General features: G+C 58.6%; 1 protein-coding gene across 1 annotated transcript in view; it reads left to right on the top strand.

Annotated features, from left to right (window-relative positions):
• The window catches only part of VAC14 (VAC14 component of PIKFYVE complex), a 107,461-nt gene extending 90,445 nt beyond the window's left edge, over nt 1-17,016 (top strand). The window contains exons 15-19 of the mRNA XM_067302708.1: nt 3,706-3,880; nt 6,341-6,459; nt 8,857-8,936; nt 12,313-12,463; nt 16,076-17,016. Of these exons, the coding sequence (XP_067158809.1) occupies nt 3,706-3,880; nt 6,341-6,459; nt 8,857-8,936; nt 12,313-12,463; nt 16,076-16,238 (688 nt within the window). The 3' untranslated portion in view covers nt 16,239-17,016. The remainder of the gene's footprint in view (nt 1-3,705; nt 3,881-6,340; nt 6,460-8,856; nt 8,937-12,312; nt 12,464-16,075) is intronic.
• Nucleotides 17,017-19,490: the final 2,474 nt, after the last annotated feature.

The raw sequence follows: 19,490 nt of genomic DNA, 5'->3' as shown, positions 1-19,490 counted from the left end.
CGTCACTAATTGCAGGAGCGGGGCCCGGGCGCTCCCTCCGCGCGTCCCTGCGGCCGTGCTCTGGCGGAGAGGAGCCCCTTGGGTGCTGGGGCTCTGCAGAGCCCGCGCTGGGAACGGAGGGTGCAAAGCTGCCTGCTAGAGCCAGGAACCGGGAGGAAGTTGCGGGGGGTTTCTTCCCCCACCGCCTTGTTTCAAACGCGTTTCTCCAAGATCTCGCAGGGCCTCGGGTGCGACGAAAGCGTCGGGCAGGAGGGCTCAACGCACTCAGCTTGCGCGTGGTGCTCAGCAGCTCACGGGCATCCTCCAGCGTGAGGCTGCCTGCAGGCCGTGTCCTCCCCGCTGCTGCTGAAGGAGAGCCACCGGGCAGAGGTGGATCCGTGCGGATGGAAAAACCATTTCTCCATTGCCCGTTCGGCTTTATCGTCCTTTTCTGAGGTGCCCGTGGGGGCTCTTTGTGTCCTGGCTTTCAAGGACGGTGCTAATTGATGGCCTCTGCGTGCCGGGAGAACGCAGGAGGCCCCAGAGGCTCTCTGCTCTCGCGCTGGAAGGAGCTCGCTTGGCAGCAGGTGTCATCACCTCCCTGCCCACATCCTCCTCCAAACTGGTAATTAATTCACTGCAAGCCGGTCCCTGGGGCACCGCACTATTAACCCCCCTGTGCTCAAAGGCAGCCGCTTGCTGCTGGGTTTCTGAGGGCATTGGATCCATGTCAGGAAGCCTCTGCCTTCTGCTGCGCTGGGTTTATTCCCGTAGCAGCCTGTGGCAATGCAAGTAAATCAGGCCTCCCGCTGGGCTCTCCTCCATCCCCTGCCCGTAGTGACTCTGCGAAGGACATAAGACCAGATTGACCACTGCTTCCTCCTCTGAAGCATGCCCTTGACCTCGTTTGGGGACTTTCTACCCGAAGTACCACGTTTGGCTGATTCGCGGCTGACTTCACCCTGTGCAGGAAAGCTGGTCGGCCACCGTCACGGCTGGTGCTCTTTCCACCCGCGAGAACCAGCCTTTTCCTTAAGCTGGAAGGGGCACTCCAGCACTCTGAAAGCCTATGTGTGATGTGAGCTGTCCTAAAGGAATAATTACACAAGTCGTGGTTGCATGCTCTAGCTGGGAGTCCCAAAACACCTACTAGCCGGTATCACGCTTCAAGGTGTGGTCTTACGTATCTTCTTATAGCCAGGATCCTGCTTGTGTAGCAGTACCTACACGCAGTACACGTTTGTATGGCCCCAGGCACCCTATAGGTTCAGTGAGAGGGAAACATCTAAGCAGCGCTGGCAAGCCCTTGCTTTCAGCAGCAATCGGTGGCTCCTCTTCCCATGGCTGCCAAAACGGTGCTGGGGCCGGTCATTCCCACACACCCAGAGCGTGCTCTTGGCAGGTTTCATGTGTTGCCCCACCACTAACCATGGAGGTGGAGAGCTGGAAACTCTCCTCCTCCTGCCCTTCCTCAGGGTGCAAATCACCCCAGCTCTGGCCCCGGAGGGTTTCAGGTGTTCCTCCCACATCCCACGACAAGCTGGCCAAACTGCGACGCGCTGAGCAGTCAGCCAACGCCTCGTTCTTCTCCCACCCACCCAGCAAAGCGGATGCTGCTTCTTTTGCGTCTTAAAATCCTCTAAGATGCCTCCAGGGGGAATTCAGTTGCCAGTTCAGATGATCTGGTGCTGAATACTGCTTCGTAGGCGGCTGAGGCAGAAGCAGTGGAGCTCTGGAGAAAGCCAGCACCTTTCCCGGTTGCAGAGGTTTCCCATAAGCTGGCGGAGGAGGCAATGCCCCCAACACTGATGCACATGGAGCATCCCAGTTTTTGGAGAAGGGAGCTTGTGACACCCACGCTCAGGAACGTGTGTATGTGCCGGGATGCTGCGGAGGTCTGGAGGCTCTTCTTATCCCAGGCTCTTTCCCTTTCCCCACTCCCAACTCCACGCATCCCTCATCTCTGTCGAAGAATAAGACAGGAGCCTTCTCCATCAGGGCTCAGCAAAGTCTGGGTGCTGGAGGAGCTGGATCAGCTTTCCCCAGTTTTTTTGACGATAGGCCCAAAGGGCTGAGCCCGCAATGGGCAGCGTTTCAGGTGTCCTCAGACAAACCATCCAAAAACGCAGGAGCTCGGCAGCCTCGGAGCCACGGTGGAGAAAAACAGGAAATTATAAAATCCAAACAAATGCTGAGGAAAATCTGGTTTTCAGTTTCTGACCTAAAATGTTTAAAACCTTGAGAATGCCTCAGTTTATTAAGCACGACATTCCTGCTGTGACCTGCCGAACCCCTGCGGCAGAGCCGAGGGGAGGCAGAGCTGCGCGGAGCTGCAGCGCCGGGTACGCGCTGCTTTGGGGTCTGTCGAGACCCCGTGCCGAGGACCGCAGGGTGGGCTCCTGGCTCGGCTCTTGGCTCCCCTTCAACTTGCCGTGCCTCTGCCTTAGTTTCCCCGATTGCAAAACAAGCCTCCTCGCTTCTGCAATGTCCGGATAGGGCTGTCCTAACGCAACTAGCATTAACCACTAATCTGGCGCATGCCTGTGATGTTACGGTCCTGGCCTGCATGTCTACATCGTGCAGTTGCTGTAGCTAGCTCTGCGGAAATGTCAGCCGAATGGCTCAGCAGCCATCAAAACAGAAAATCGAGTGTTGGGAGTAATTAGAGAGGGAGTAGCGAAGAAAATGGAAAATATCGCTACGCTGCTGTATAAACTCCCAGCCTGCTGGCATCCTGGATACCATGTGTTGCTCTGGTCCCCTTCCCACCTCCGTTGCAAAAAAGGCCTGGTAGAATTGGAAGAGGTCCAGGATAGGGAGAGCTCAAAGGCCTAGAGCCCTTCAGTCCAAGGCGAAATCAGAGTTAGACTCTTCAGCCTGCAAAAGGGAGCAGAGAGGGAGACCTGAGAGAGGACTAAAGGCCCTCGCGGTGGTGTGGGGGTGTCAGCAGGGAACAATCGTGCCTTTCACAAGAGCTGGGAGGCAGCAAATGAGGCATGTTTAAAGCAGAGGCATCTTCCAGGTTCATTGATTTGAACTCTGGAACTCCTCGTCACAGGATTTCATGGGGACAGAGTGTGGAGGAGTTCAAAAAGCAAGCAGGCAGATTACTGGAAGAAAGGGGTTTTGTACACAGAAAGACGGTCTCTGGCTCCAGAGGTCCCAAATTTCCCAGTGCTGGGGGCTGGGAGGGAATACTCCCAAAGGATTGCTCTGGATTTATCATGGTGCTTACACTTCCTCCCTACCAGTTCACCAGTGTCAGAGGGATACTGGCCTAGCTGGTCTTAAAATTTCATCTGTAACCATGCTACCGCATGCTCCTTACAGTTGTCAGGGTAGAGATTGGAAGGCAACGCTGAGAACTGCCTCTAGAGAGATCAACGGGAGCCTTGAATCAGCAACAAGCCATGGTAGCAGGTGCCAGGGAGGTCCTGGACCAGCATGCTTGAGGATGCATCTCAGCAGCAAGAAGGAAGGGGCACAGTTCCTCTTTTGGCTGTGTCCTAGTCTGAATATCTGAACCCTATAAACGCAGAGTCTGATCCTGCTGTGTAACAGCTCGACTCTGATGCCAGCGTGCAAGTTTTTCCAACCTCTGATGTCCCCATGTTTATCATTCATGAGCCTTTTTGCAAGAAAGATGTGATGTGTGGTCTCAGGTTCTCAGCTGCACTAATTAACCATCCCCCCCCCCACCCTTTTTTTATTCTCTGTAATACACAGGCAGCTCTGTCTGCTTCTGAATGCAGAAAATATCTTCCACTCCATGGCAGACATACTGCTTCGCGAAGAGGACCTCAAGTTTGCCTCTACGATGGTCCATACCCTGAACACCATCCTGCTGACGTCCTCTGAGCTTTTCCAGCTGAGAAATCAACTGAAGGACCTGAAGACACAGGTACGTTGAGTGGAGCACTATCTGTGAGAGCAGGCTCAGCTATGTCTTGCACTCATATCAGGGGATGTGATGAGGGTGACAGTGAACTGAAAGCTGCCTGGAACTGCATTTTGCTGCTTAGGCCCTGTCTGGCTGATCCCAACAGCTCACCTTGGGCTGGCTCCTTCATTCCTTCTCTCTTTCTGCAGAAGGAAAAGGGGCACTTTCAGCTTCTCCCCACCTGGACTGCAGAAATACGAACCTGGGGGTCCTTGTGTTTTTTCTGTTTCTTATGGCTGTCTCCTGGCATGCTCCAAAGAGTCTGTGGCTTCAAAGCTTTTGTTCCAGCTGGGCACGGTCAAGGGAGGAGCAGCGGATGAGGAAGCGAGTGTGCGGTAGTTAAGATTCAAACTTCCTGGACCTGACCCCAGCATTTCCCTGAGCTGTTCATTTAAGAGGAGGTCAGGGCAATTGCCTGTTTTGGATGAGTTTATGGTTTGCTCAAGCTTTGGTAGACAGCTGAGGCTTCATGTTACAGTGCTGCAGGACCTTGGGTGGAAAGCCATCCACATGCCAAACATCTGGCCCCTGTAAAATAAAGGAAGAACTTTTCTCTGCCCCTGCTAGAAGATGGGATGGCTCCCATGTGAGTTTGGCAGCTGAGCTGTGGTGGCACGTCACTCTCTTCTCCTGAGAATGCCAATAAGCCTACCAAACGTGGCCAGAGAGGCCTGGGAGGCTGTCTACCCTGCTCTGAAACAGCACTACCTAGATTTCTTGGTTCAACACTTATCTAATGCTTTCTTAAAAATCTCTAGCTCTGCAGATGCCAGGCCTGCCCAGCAATCCATTCCTGTGCTTCATCAGCCTCCCTCCCAGAGACTTGTCCTGAATGTGAAACCTAATCCTTGATAATTAGCAGCCCTAAAATACTCAATTTTCCGGTGCCATTCACTCTGGGATAGGCTGCATGGGCTGGGGACCAGAGCCTTTGGAGACTAAAGGCAACATTATTGCAGGAGCAGAGCATTGATGGGCTGTTGGATGTTTCATCTAAGCTTCATTTTGAACATTCCTTGCTTTCCTCTGATATTTTTCTATGCTTCAGCTCTTCCGAATGAAGCAATGTCTTCTTCCTTCCTTCCTGAACACCTGCCTGTTCCCTTTTGGGCACTGCCTGTCCTGAATTATGACAGTGTTTCCAGGCTCCTTTGCAGGGACAGAATAGCTCCATTTTACAGATGGGAAACTGAGGCAGAGAGATGACTTGCCTGAAGCTAGTTAGAAATCAGTTGAGCTGCTGTTCCCCAGAGTCCTGGTCCAGCTCTTGGCCAAGATGCAGATTCTGTGGGCAGGTATTTGAGTGAGCGCTGACTGGCAGTGAGAATCGGTGCACAGTCATACTCTCCAAGGAGCAGGGGGACAGCATGTAATGGCTTCAGGCAAGCAGGATGGGTGGAAGGGCCCTAGGAGGACATGTCCAACTCTGCTTTCCTGTCCCCAAGGAAGAATGGGATCTGTCCCCCTGCATCGGAGAGCAGCCCTTGTGTAAGCTGATCACAAAGTCTGCATGTTCTCACAGCTCCTGTACGGCCACCCGAGCCCTCAAACAGCTGCCACCTCCCTCCCGTCCCCCCAGCATGCTCATTAGGAGACAGGTGATGGCAGGCAAGTTCCCTGCAAAACCCCGATGGTTCCTCAGCTGTTCATCCCTGGAAAACGCTTGCAGTGTTTCCAGAGCAGCTGCTACTGCTGCCAGCAACGGTGAAGTCCAAGTGAGGCAGGGAGAGGGAGAAGGACTTTTCCTTGTAGGTACCGCGTGCATTTTGCTGAAGGCCAATGATTGCAGTGGTCTCTCTCTCCTTGACTGGACTAACTGCAGTCCTCCAACCTCCAGTTGTCTTGGTGGCCCTGCATGGTCTTGGCGGCTGAGCCTTCAGGCCCCTTGTTCAGGGATTTTATGTCTAGATGTGTCCTTGCAGTCCATGTCTGGGAGCTTGGGAGCTGTGTTGCTGTCTTACACCTAAAATCGAGTCAAAATGGTGCTACTTAGCTCCTCAGAGCTTTGACTTGCGGGCTGTGAGGTGTCCCCTGGTAGGAATGGCAGCTAAGAAAGCGTGACAACAGGCATCCCGGGGGCTGCATCTCCAGCCACCCCTCCCCTGCAAACACACACCATTTCTTTCATATCTCCTGAATTTATCAGCCTATGTCCAGCCACAGCAGCTGCTGTGAGGGCAGTCAGGAACATGAAGGCAACTGTGGCCCAGGGCTGTGGTCAGCTTATGTGTCATTCAGAGCCTGTTTGTATATTCAGATGTCTAGAAATGTCCCATCATATCTTGGCAGGGCTGGGACTGTGGCTTCCAAGTCTGGCTGGGCTGACAGTGTCAGTCGGTGTTGGGGACCATGGCTCCCTGTACCCTGTCGTCCCCTGCTCCAGCTGGTGGCCTAACCCCTGATTGCTTCCTCTTTCCCCAGGAGAGCCGTAACCTGTTCTGCTGCCTGTACCGTTCTTGGTGTCACAACCCTGTAACAACTGTGTCCCTGTGTTTCCTTACCCAAAACTACAAGCACGCCTACGACCTCATCCAGAAGTTGTATCCTTTGAGGGTGTTTCTGCAGGACACCTACAAGATGGGGAGCAGGCTGAAGCTGAAGGGAGCCTGCAGGCAGCGGAGATTAGCCTGTAACCACCACGGGCTGCAGGCCTTGGCTCCCAAGGCTGGAGCCGTTGCAGGATGGTCAATTTGGATGGGGCTCAGGAGCTTCCAGGTGAGGATGCTTACAGTGCACTGGGTCAGTAGCAGCCTGCTTTTCTCCATGTGCTGCTTCACCACTGTGGCCAAGGGGTCAGTGGTAAGATGCCAGAGTCCAGTTGGTGGTTTTAAATCCCCCGAGTCCATGAGGTGTAAGAAAACACCCGTCATCACCAGTGCCCCCTCCCTGAAAGCAGAGCTGGACTTGCCCTCTGCTCTGGGTCCCTCGTGGCTTGGAGCGTGGTGCCCACCCAGAGACAGGGACGAAGCGGACATTGCCCGCTCGAGTGGCCAGGCAGGGCCCTGAGCTCTCCTGGCAGCCCTGGAGCCCTGCCTGACTCGTAGTACCTCTGGGCTGTCTGGTGGGCACCCGCTGGGCTGGCCCAGCCGCTGCTGCCTGTCGCTTGCCGCCCTCCTGCAGCCCATCATTACCGGGGCGCGTCCCTCCGCCAGCGGCCTGATGACAGGACAGGACGGCATTTCCTGGATGCAGGCCAGATCTCTTTCCCTTGTGTTGGCTTTTGTGGTGTAAAAAGAGGAAAGCATGTGATGGCTGAGTGCTGACCTTTTTCTGCACAGGAGCAGCTCAGAAGGGGAGGCTCCTCAGCACCTCCTTCCTCCCAGGAAGATGAAGGCTTTGGCCTCCTGGGCCAATCAATGTCCAGTAACACATGCAGAGGAGATGGTTTCTTTTCTTCTTTTTCACCTCCCTGCGTTTCCTTAAATGCCCTGTCCTCAATCCACTTCTTGGTGCGCCCCAAGAAGTGACCCACCAGGCAGCTCCCAACTGACCCCTTGGCTTCAGGGCTCTGCAGCAGCCATGCTGATCCTTGCCTTCCTGTTTGTAGCTCACTCCAGGCCCTGACTGCTATCCTCTGCAGAGACAGAAGAGGAAAACACAGGCTTGGCCCCGAATCACTGCCATCAAGGTAGAACCCAGCACTTAGTATGTGTGTGGGAGCAGTGGATACCTCCAGGCAACCTCTCCAGAGCTGGAGCTCTGACTCAGCGTGGCTGAGGTCCAGAGAGGTTACGTGGAGGAGGGCTCCCACATCTGCTCGTGCAGACAGACGAAACACTGATGCCCCTTTTCTTTTCACATTTACTTGTGTCTCCTCCCATGGTATCAGCTGAGCCCACTGGCCCCTTGGGATCTCACTGGAGCTGCTCTTTGGCTTTCTGCAGCTCCACTGCAGGAAGGAGAGGTGCGTTCCAAGCCGCCTCCCTTCCCTCTGAAATCCTGGCTCCTTCCCCTCCGGCCAGGGTGCAACCTCCATCATCTGTTAAACAGAGGTTTTCCGCACTCAGCCGCTCTGTGTTTTTGGCCCCTTTTCCGAGCTTCTCAGAAACGCATCCTTGTTTAGCAAACGCAAGGCAGAGGCAGCAGCCAGGCCCCAGCCAGCGTTGTGTGGTTCCCGAGCAGTTCCAGTGAGATCACCGTTTATGCGGAGCGTAATGATTATTTTCATGTGCCAGCAAAATCTGAGACTCCCTAAGTATATTTCCATGCGAAGAAGCTTAATAACGTTCTCAGTTACCCTTTCTAATGTATGCTGGCATTTAGCTTGGGGGACAGGAGCACTCTGCATCAGCTCGGTGCCATCCCCATGGGCCGGTGGTATAAAAGCAAGTGTACTCTCTCGCTTCCTCTTCTGTCGCAGTGATCTATAAGACTCACTCGCTGTAAAAGCTGCTGCTGGCTTGAAGGGCAGCCTGACTTTCTTTCATCTCTGTCTGGCTGTCAGATTTCCTCCCATCTGCCCTTGACCACCCTGCAGACCTTTCAGCCCCGAGCTGACCGTGCTGCCCTCTCCTGCGGGGCAGCTTCTTCCCCTTGCTGCACTGCTTCCACGCAAGCCCTACGTTCCCTGCCCGTTCGCTTCCTACAGGAGCCGCAGATGCAAGGGAGGGTTTGGGAGAGCTGTCATCACGGGCTCAGGGGAACGTTGGCACGGATAATAACTGAGAGATTAAGCCGCAGCAAGGGAGTCCCTGCTTGGTGTGCTGCACAAATCAGGTCTCTGCACATGGCTAAGCCAGTTCCCATCAGCCCACGTGGAGGGGAGCAGTGTGGAGGACCACTCTTTGGGGTCCTGCTACAACGAGCATCTCCTGGGAGAGCTAGCTGCTGCTGCGTGGCATTACCAGCAGACAGGTCAGCTCAGGGAAGGTGCTTTCCAGAAGATGTAGTGAAATGCCACCTTCTTCCAAGGTAGCATCCTTAACAGCCATGTCCAGCGGCGATCTGGAGGTCACAGTGGATTTCCTCACCGAGGTGGACAAGCTGGTGCAGCTCATTGAGTGTCCAATATTCACATGTAAGGCTCAAACCAGCCATTTCTGGCTGGCTTTGGAGCGGCTGAATGCGTGTTGGGGAGGGCTTGGGGAAGGGATGGCAAGTGCGTGCGACGCGTTCGCTTGGCTCGGTCACCCCAGGCACATCCCCTCCCCACTCCTTCATCGCAAGTGGCAGCACTGCACAAATAAATAGAGCAGAAGTTATGAGACTTTTTGCTGTGAGCTGTGCCGAGACCTCCGCTAGAGCTGTCTGTCAGGGGCAGGCACGCTGGCTGGCTGCGGAGGAGGCAGCTTGCCCCGAATATATAGGTTAACAGAGCGAGCGGCATTGGCACAGAACAAAAGGGTGGGAAAGGACAGGGGGAGTCTGGGCCAGGCTGAACATCTCCGGTGGTGCGTGTGTAGGGCATCAGCTGTAGAAAGCCACTCAAGGCCATGGCACCGCAAAGCCAATACCTTTGTACGCACGGGGATTTTATAGTGGAGTGGCGGTGCAAGCAGTGCTGTGGCCCTTCTTTCCAAAGAGGCAGCTCTTCTGGAAACAGGGAATAAACCCTAAAAAAATGAAATGTAACACAGCCTCCCGCTTTTCCGTGAGCTGCTCGTGCCAGCTGAGCTGGCCACTCTGCAGGAGCCTGGCTGAGTACTTGGGGACATGGAGCTCAGGGGTGCTGTGCTGGGAGACGGGATAGGGGAAGATGGAGTGGGAAGGCAGGAACATGGGACTTTGTGGGATGATCCTTGGTTTGTTTTTTTCTCATGCCAGCAAATGTGTTTGGTTGCCTCTTGGCCTGGGGAAGGCTGGCCCAGTCCCAGAAGGTGTGAGGGCAAGGGGTCCTTGCTGGTTTGAAGGTTGTAAGTGTTTGAAGTGCTGAGCAATTCTACTTGCTGATTTGGTCCTGAAGCTTCTTTTCCCTCAAGGCTGTGCGGTGGGCTGGACATTGAGGGCATTTGAAAATTTCCCAGGAAGGATTTTGGAAGAGGACTATGTAGCTCCAGGGCTGAAGAGTATTTGGGGGAAAAGGACTAGAGTAGATGGGCAGTGGAGACTTGGCCTGGTCCTTGGTCATGTTCCCTCCTAGGGTATTAGAGGAAGGAGAAAGCTCTGTGCCCTTAGGTGTTAGATCAGCCTTAGCAACATGGTGTCCATCTTACCAGCCCATGACATAGCAAAGGCAATACAATTGCTTGATCTCTGTCCCCCTTTGCCATCTCTAATGATGGTGCTCGCCTCTTTTGGGAGTGCTCCATCACTAGACACCAGAGCTAGATGTGCTATAACTGCAGACCTGTTGGCTATGCCTGTTCCAGCCTTTCTTTTGTGGGCTGAGTGCCTTGGGGAATCCTCGCTTCCTCCCCTTCAATCAGAGCCCCTGTGCTGTCTGCCCTCCTCCTAGAAGTCACACGAACCAAAAAGCGTCTCTGTGCTGAGCATCACAAGGCAGGGTCTTCCTTGCTGCCAGGAGGCTGTGGTGACCCTGTACATAGGTTTTCTACAACCCTGAGCTATTCCTGGGAAGTTCCCCACCTCACTCACCTTAATGTCCGACTGGTACCATCTCTGTGTAAGGGACAGAAATGTTCCTCTAGAGCAGCCTCCCTGGGCATGAGCCCTTTTGCAGGGAGACACCAGAGGTGCTAGTAACAAGCGGGAAATTAGACAGGGCTCTGATGATGGTGGGTCTTGTGTAGCTCCCACAGTACCCGCCCGAAGGGTGTCAGATGGTGACTCAAAATGAGTGTAAACCAAGGAGACAAGGAGGCAGACACAGGCCCCACTCTGCCCTTGGCACGTCTCCCCAGTGGCCGCTCTCCTGCAGCGCCGGCCCCAGTGCTTCACGCCAGGCTGCCGAGTATCATCGCTCAAGCCATACACAGTGCGACCTTTGAATTTTGCCTTGCTGACCCTGTTCCACCAGGACATTGAGTCTGCAGAGCCCGGCCACGCGTGCCTTGATGGGGCAGCGTTACAGGGTGGCTTCAGGCTGTGTGCTTTTCCCTGAAGGTAGGGTTGGCATCAAGCCTTTCTGCTGGTTGTTCCTAAGCTGCTGTCAGGGCCATGGTCATGAACCTGAGCTTCACATTTGCTGTGGCAGCTGGATGACAGTCCCTTTGCTCTAGGAGGCTCTGAAGCTGGGGCAGAATCAAGAAAACTCATCTGTTTGTGGGACAGCAGATGCTGGGAAGCTATGTTAGATAGCCAAGATGTGGGGTCAGGGCTGTGGCAGCACCCATGTGCTGGGAAATGCATGCCTCTGGGCACTGCGGGGCAGCATGTGCCCCATCCAGAGCTCAGCCGCGTGTCCAGCACACAGAGGAGATGAGTTTTGTATCCTGATAGGAACTCAGTCTCTACTCCGCACGCCAGCCCCGCAGAGATGCACCATGTTACATTTCTGATTGTAAGGGTCCTTGCTGGCCCTCAGGCCCCTGGGAAGCTGGCCGAGCCCCGGGTGTCTTCTCCCCTGGCTGATCTGTGGCTGGGCAGGAGAAGCAGAGTTTTCCCTCGCGGCGTGCCAGCCTGTTGTCATGGGAGTTGCTCCACAACCTGCATCCAGGACTGTGACTCACCAGCCAAGGAGAGGGCGAACAGGAGGGAGAAGGTCTTGGCTGTTCCTGGGAACGGAGAGCAGGGTTGAGAGGAGTTGGGTTAAATTAAAGGGCCACCAATTTGCTTGAAAACTGCAGGCACTTCAGCAGAGGTGGGGAGGAAAGCTGAGAGCAGCGTAAACCTTCAGAGCACTAAGCAGTGGTGGACCCCTGGGGCCTGTCACCAGGAAGGGGACAGCAGGAGCTGGCGGGAAGTGGGCGAAAGAAGGGAATTTGGCTTTGGCACAGAGTGGGAAGCGTTGTGTGCTGCAACCCAGCCTGAAAAGAAAGATGCTTGACTCTCCGGTGCAGCAGTTGTGCAGGAGCTCAGCAAGCACCCAAGGGGGGTAGAAGAGGATCCCTTCCACTCCGGCGAGGTCATGGAAGGGTATAACACAGCCCTCTTGATGTGTGATGCTCCAGGCTTGTAGTTTTGCTAATTGTGCAGAAGCTGAGGAGCAATCTCATGTTGCAAGTGTGTCCTTAAGTAGATAGCATGGATCCCATAGCCTTGAGGCTCCGGGATGAGTGTCCTTTGCCCTGCTATAGCAGAGATGGAGGAGTGGGGAGCTGCTGCCCTCTTTGTTAGCTGTGACTGAGGAGAGGGGCTTTTTTTGGCCTTGGTGGGACACCAAGGTGGATGAGTGGAAAGGGTTGGCTGGAGCAGTGCTGATGCCCACTTGGGCCTCCTGGCAGAGGCTTGTAACCTCTCCAGGACCATCCAAATGGTTTGGGAAGAGCCTGCTCTGTCAGATGGAGGTGAAATGCTTTTCGTCACCTCCTCACCTTCTTCCTCTCTGCTTCCAGATCTCCGCCTGCAGCTGCTGGACGTGAAGAACAACCCCTACTTGATCAAGGCTCTCTACGGGCTGCTCATGCTGCTGCCCCAGAGCAGTGCCTTCCAGCTCCTCTCCCACCGGCTGCAGTGCGTGCCCAACCCCGAGCTCATGCAGACTGCGTAAGTCCCTGGAGCAGCCGGACGCCACGTGTGTGCAGCAGGCTCCTGCCCGAGAGGTGCAACCGGCCGGCCAGGCAGGCGCCGTCCCTGCGGCAGCGGTCCGAGGCTTCGCCCTGCAGCGACAGCTCCTCTCCGGGCCTCGCTAGAAAGCCGGGGTCAGGCCCACGGTCTGCTTTCGCACCATGGCTCCTTTGTGGATGCGGCTGCTCCTTGCCCCATGTCCGGGAGCGCTCGCTTGGGGTTTTTTGTCTATATTTGGTAACCCTGGGAGGGCTGTGCCTCATCCACAGGCATTTGGCATCCGGGATGGAAAATTTCACTTGTGGGGTCGCTATGGAAACAAGCAGAGCCATGAAGGAGGTTTACGGAGAGAGAAGGCACAGCTCCCAGCGGCTGCCACGGGGTGCTTAGGAAGTGTCCCCGCGGGCTGCGGCGCTGAGCCGTTGTGGCTGGCCGGGCTGGTGGGCGTCCACATGGGGTGACGGGCTCTGCCCACCCCAGCCTCAGCCCCTTGCCTAAAAAGGGTCTGGTCACCCACGTGTGTGTTGGCAGGGATGGCCCTGCCAGGCCTGGGCTGTCCATCCTGGGCCAGCGGTGGCCTTTTGAGAGCCCTTAGCAATGAGCACTGCTCTGCTAGTGCTGCTTCACGCCAGCCTTGTTTTGGGGAGGGGGGGACCGGTCCCGGTTAGCGAGGCGGAGGCAGAGAGCAGGGCTTGCTGCGTTGCGTTGCTCAGGCTGCAGTCGTGTGCGTGTTAGCGGGAGGCTGCAGGCTCTGCCCTGGCAGGGCTGGGGCAGGAGGAACATCTCCAGCCCCTCGCCAGAGGGTCCTGCTGGAGGACACCAGGCTGTAGGGAGCCCCAGGGAGCGGGGTATGGCCAGGGGGCACAGAGCAGCCTTCCACCCCACTTCTGCGCTTGAGCGTGAGGTCTCTGAAGCTGACCGGGGCCGAGGAAGTGTGGTGGGTTGCAGGTCTCTGGCCCACTGGGATCTCCAGCAGGTGATGTCTATGCAAGCTCCAAGACCTTCCTGGAGAGGGCTCTTGGGGTATTCCTAAATCCCTTCGTTCCAGCAGTTCAGGAATGGATGCTCCCCAGCTGTGCGCGCAGATTTGCTGCCTGGCTCACCCTTTTTGGCTTGGCCAGGCTACTCTGGCGGTAGGAGCTGCTCTTCAGGCCTTGGCTAATGAGCGAGGAAGGTGGCTCCCCGGTGATGGCGCACGCCTCTGGGCACATTAAAGGCTTAGTCTTCCTTTGCAAAGGTTTGGAAAAAAAAGAAGAGTTCCCAAGACGTGCGGTTTTCTGAATTAAAACCCCACCAGCCTCACTCCTTTCCGTTTAACTAGTCCCTTGGGCTGGCTTTTATCTGTCGCAGACTCCGGAGTTTGAGCTCGTGCCCGCAGCCCTGCGCTTGATTTTAATTGGGGGACGAGGGGGAGTCACATATGTGCTTGTTTCCCCTTTTTCCTGTCTTCTTTGGCCCCAACAGCCGGGTTTTTAGTGCAATCAGAGCTGTCAGACAGCTTGAGCATCTGATTAACTCTGACCTACATTCCTTTAAACGTTGAAGCCTGCTTTCCTGACACGCGAGCCCAGGCTGCCCCCCCTCTGGGGAAAATCGGGGGGTCAAGAGCGAGCCGCGATGGGGAGGCATCAGCCCACTGGCCCGAGCAGAAGCGCCCCACGTACGGGCTTCTTCGTGTCCCCTGGCGCTGGGACGCGTCGTCCTCACATGTCTGGTTCTGGTGGCTCCCGGGGCAGCGCCGCGTGCGTCCCTTCGGAGCCGACACTCGGGTTCATCCGCAGTGGGTAGCTGTGCCGGTGCCATCCCGCTGGACACCAGGCTCCCTTCTCCTCCTCCTCCTCCTCCTCCCCAGCAGCGTTTCTTAGCCCGGCTTCTACATTTTGGGGCAGGTTGCAGCCCGCTCCCGGGCAGGCTGTTCTTCAGCCCTGGCCGAGCCAGGAGAGCAATCCCGCGGAGGGAGCTCAGACACGTGGCGCTGGCTGGGGGAGCGTTTTTTGGACGGTTTCTCTGCTTTTGGCTGGAATGGGTTGCGGCAACGGGAAAGTCTGCGACGGAGGGGTTAAACCTTCGAAGGCAGGGCACTATTCCTGTTCCTCCAAGCCATATATTCAAGCACGGCTTATTTTTTTTTCCCTCCCCAGCCCTGTAATCACCTTTGTGTGCATATGCGTTTGTGTGGTTTTTTGAACTGCCAAATGCAAGGCTCCAGGGAGTGACCTCCATCCCAAAAATATCCTGCCAAAGGGAAACCTCGCCTCCCATCAGCTCCTGTGCCATGGTCCCGCCCTGCTCTGGCGGGGGCAGAACCAGGCTCCTCCAGCTCCCAAATCCCTCTAATCCCAAGGAGAAAAACCTCTTGGGAGTTTCTCTCCCACTCCAGTGTGGAGCGGGATGATAAATGATGATAAAGGCTCCCATGAGAGGGTAGCTGGTCCCCCCCCCAGCCTTGCACCCTCTTTTTCTCTAGGGCTGTGCTTCCAAACCGGTGCAGACACCTTAGGGTTGAGCACGGTGGCCTCGATTGCTCAGGGAACATCTCTCCTGCCACGTGAACCACTGCTGCCACCAGTGCAGCAGAGCAGGCTGTTACGGGCGTGCGGTCCCCGAGGGATGTGTCCAGGTTGTGGCCCAGCACCAGGACACCTCCATCCCCTCTGCAGATGTGCAAAGCAGGTTGGATCACGGCATCCAGCCTGGAGCAGGAGAGAGGTTGCTGGCGCGGTGCATCTTTCCCGTGCATCCCTGGGCTGAGCATCCCCTTCCGCTGTCTTCTCTTTGCATCGCTGGTTGTTTCCGCTCCCCCAGACCTGACCGCTACTCGGAGGCTCCCATCCAGACTGGTTGGGGTCTGTGTCTGGTCGGGAGCCCGGCGGGTGCCCTCCCTCCTCCCGCGAGACAGCCGCCCGGGGAAGGAGCCCAGGCCTCCGTTCCTGTGGGAAGCTCGGCCCAGGTGCTGCAGTGGCGGCTGGAGATGCCCTTGGCTGCACATCCCCACCGGGCGATGAGACTAAACACAAAATCCCGAGCCACTGCCCCCCACCAAAGGTTTCTGGGGAACAGGCGTGGGCTGGCTGGAGCTAGCGCTGGCAGGGCTCGGCGGCCGGAGGGGTCGGGATGTCGGCGCACACAACAGCCAGGGTCCATCCTGGCCGGAGGGACGGGGAAGGCTGCAGCAGGCGGTGGACGTGCGTCGCAGCCTGCCGAGGCCAACGGCACTGTGGCATTGGCCAGCGTGGGCGCAGCTCGCCGGGTCTCACAGCCAGGGAAGTGTCGGCAGCGCCGGTGGGGCCTCCTTCCTCGCCCTTATTGCTGGAGGGGCCCCTGCCCAGCCTGCCCCCGGCTCGGACGTGCGATGGAGGCAGGGAGGGCACCCGAGCACCCCAGCACAAGGCTGGTGCTGCCAGTTTCTCACCCTCCGCCATAGATTTGGTTGCTCCAGCACAGGCGTTGTAAGGAGAAGGCATCCTGCCTACCAGCCCGACACCGGAGCTGATCACAGCCGGGTTTTGCTCCTTAAGGACGAGCACACGGGCTGGCGATTGCCGGGTGACCTGCCTCCCCCTCCGCTCACGCTCTGCTTCCTCCCCGCAGGGACGGCGCCAAGTCAAGCGCGGGCTTCAAGAGGGCGGCGGCGGCCAACATCGACTACACGGAGCTGCTGCAGCACTTCGAGAAGGTGCAGAACAAGCACCTGGAAGCGCGGCACCAGCGGGCCGGCCGGGGCGAGCAGCTGGAGCGGCGGGTCGTCCTCTGAGCAGCCCCGGGGGCGGCCGCTGGCGCGGGCGGCTGCGGCGCCGGGGCGCAGGGACCAGGGCACGGGCACGGTGGGCGCTGCAGCCGCATCCAGAGGATCCCGTGGGTTCGATGGTAGCCGGAGGCGGGCAAAAGCGCTCAGCAAGGGGCGGCTTTCCCTCGCCACCTCTGCGTGTGCGTGTGTGTGTGTGTGCGTGTGTGTGCGCGTGTGTGTGTGGGGAGACCCCCAGAGAGCCCGGGCTGTGCCCAGCTTCTCCCAAATCCGATGCGATGCGCAGCAAGCACACGGGGAAGGGGCGCTGGGGGGGGGGGGGGGGCCGGAGGACACGTGTTTTCTTCTCTCGCCGCGGGGCGAGCCAAGTCTCCTCGGCTTCGCTAATGCCTTCCCCGTGACCGTCAGCTGAGGGCCCAGCCGCCTGCCAGGACGCCCAGCGGGGAAGGGACCGCGCCGCGCGCTCCCCGCCACCGCAACGGGCCCCCACGGGCTCGCGGGACCGGCGGGGTGCCGCGTCCCCCCTCACCGGCGCCGGGTCTGCCGGCCGCAGGCCCGGCTGGCTCGTGGGCCGCGGCGGGTGGCTCTTGGGTCCCCCGCGGGCGCGACGGGCGCCCGCCAGCCCCCCCCCCCTTGGCGCGCGTGCCGCAACGCAGCCCCCGGAGCGCCGTGCGCGTGTGCAAGGGATGAGCCGGTCGCCCTCCGCGGCCGATTTCTAGCCCGGGGAACGGATTCTTTGTTCCTATGTTAAGCTCCCAGTGACAAAATAAAAGCGCAGTGCAGAGTGCGGCCGCGGTCCGTGCTCTTCCTTCCTTCTTCCGCGGTACGTGGGGTTTCCTTCCTGAAACACCATCGGCCGTGTAGTGGGGCGCTGTGATTTAGGGCTCGCGGCTGCAAGCCCCTTCCCTGCGCCCTCACCTGATCTCATGGAGCGGGGGGGGAGGGATGCACTGAGCCTCTCCGGAGTTTTTATGGCTTCTGGCCTGTTTACAGCAGAGCCGGGCTCTGGCAGTGGGTTTCTTTAACAGCCCTGCACCCAGGGTTGCTTTGGCCGGGATAAAGACATTCCTGTCATTCCCGGGAAAGAGGTTTCCAAAGCCGGTCATGGCAGGTTAATTTTAACAGCCAGCCCTTCAGCACGGGGGCATCTCCGACTTCCCGAGCCCGGCAGTCGCTCGGGGCGCGGGGAGGGCGGACGGGTGGCGCGTGCCGTGCTGCCGGCAGCAGGTAGCGTGAGCCCGGGCTGCTGCCAGCGCTCTGCCCGGCGCCGTGCCGCAGCCTGCCGGTGCGGCCCCGTGCCTCCCGCCGGGCTCACCTCCGCGAGCGGCCTCTTTCCAGGCTCACGGGGCTGGCGAGGGACAGAGTTTATGGGGAGAAATTCCAGGCGGCTGCCAGAGCGCCGCGCTTTAATCGTTTCCGTATGGGGGTCTGCTGACCGGCGCTCACCGGTGCAGCCGGGGCACTGCCAGCGGGAGAGCAGGGCCGGTTTTACGGCCCGAAGCAGGAGGGGGAAGAGGAGGGCAGCAACCCCCCTATTCGCATGGACCCAGGGGCAGGAGCTGCTCCCCTCCTGGGGAAGAGGCAGCAGGGTATTTCCAATGCTCCCGGCAGAACACGGGGCTGCTCCGGGGTCTCGCTGGGATGCTCGGCATGCCTGGGGTCTGGGCTGCAGCCGCGGGCAGGATTGCTCTCTGCAAGCCCGAGCCAGGAGCCGGGGTTGTGCTTGTGCACGGCCAGGGTTTGCACGAGGGAGCCTGAGGTTATGGGAGAGCAGCAGGGACGGGCCGAGGGGCGCAGAGCACCTTCCCCACGCCGGGTGCCGGCCCTCCCCGCAGCCTGCCCCAGCAGGGATGAGCAGATGCAAAGGACTTCGGGGAGGGAAGACTTTGGGGACAGCAGCTGGGAAGAGGACCTCTGCGGTCTGTCCTCCGCCTGGAGAGCAAGGGCAGCCCCGTCTCGCCAGCCGGGCGTTGGTGAGTGCCATGGATGCACCCCAAAGCTGGGAGAGGCCCGAGGGAAGGGGGCAGCTCCCCGGCCCCTCTCCCTCCCCACCGTCCCTCCCCAGGCCGAGCGGGTCCCGGGGCACCGCGCTCCCCAGCGGGCATCCCTGCGGACGCAGCTCCGCGGCGGGGCGCAGGGGCCGTTGGCCGCTCCGACAGCGTGGTGGCCTGGCTGCTGGGCACAGGTCGCCTCTGGAGCACCTTGCTCACTGCCGGAGGCGGCTGGAAGGAGCTTTGGCAAATTATGCTATTTGGAGAGCCACGGCGTTGAGCGGCTCCCACGGGCGGCAGGCACCCGGTGTCGGTCCCCACTCCCCTGGGTACCGTTTGCCTTCTTCATGGGCATCCCCAGCTGTTTGCAACCCCCCAAGCCTGCGCACGGGGCCGGAGCAGCTCCGGATGAGTTGCCACAGTGACTCGGTGGGACAGCGAGGCTGGACAGTTGGGGGAGAGGTGCTGGCTCAGCCCCCCCGTTGCCTCCCCACTGGCGGGAGCCAGTAACGCTTCCCCTTGAAGTGCAACTCGGTGCGTCAGTGCTCAGCCCAGCCCCTCGGATCCTGGCCAGGCAGGCTTGGAGGATGGATCTGGGGCCTGCAGAGAGGCAGGTGCTAACAGCAAAGGTGCTTGGTGCTCCTCGATGTGCGGCAGCCCCCGCATGTCCCGCGCCCTGCGCTGGCCGGGGCTCAGCTCCAGGGAGCGGAGGGGCATTTGCTGCGGCGCCTGTTGGATTTGGCTCTGCGCAGCCCTGCAGTGTCTCCGGCTCTCCAGCATCCCTGCGGGTGGGAGGACAATTTGGGGAAGGGCTTGTCCGCTGGGAGGGTGTGAATTTCCCACGGGTTTTAGGTTGTCCTGGAATCAAGCGCTCTCAAACATTTCAGAGCTGCCTTATAATCTCCCCGGAGGGTGTTAAAATTAACCCCACACCAAGGTGATTCCTTGCAGCACACCTAGGCACCAGCCATCCCAGGTAAGGAAGGCAGCTGGGAGCAAACAGCCCTTGGAGAGAGGCTTAAACAGAGCCCCAGCCTGGAGGCAGCGTCCTGCCGGCACTGCCCCCGGGCCCGGCACCCCCCGAAGCACCCCCGGGGCTCCTGCGCTGCCCCCCACCACGCCCTGAGCGGCCCGCGGGGCTCCCCTGCTGCCCCCGGCAAACCCTGGGGCTCCCGGAGCTGCCTCCCAAGCATCCCCCGGGACCACCGGGGCTGCCCCCCAGCTCTAGGGTCCCCGAGCATCCGTCGGGGTCCCGGTGCTGCCCCCGGTC

Source organism: Apteryx mantelli, chromosome 10 (assembly GCF_036417845.1).
Source record: "Apteryx mantelli isolate bAptMan1 chromosome 10, bAptMan1.hap1, whole genome shotgun sequence".
NCBI lineage: Eukaryota > Metazoa > Chordata > Aves > Apterygiformes > Apterygidae > Apteryx > Apteryx mantelli.
This window is presented reverse-complemented; position numbering and strand designations above follow the sequence as displayed.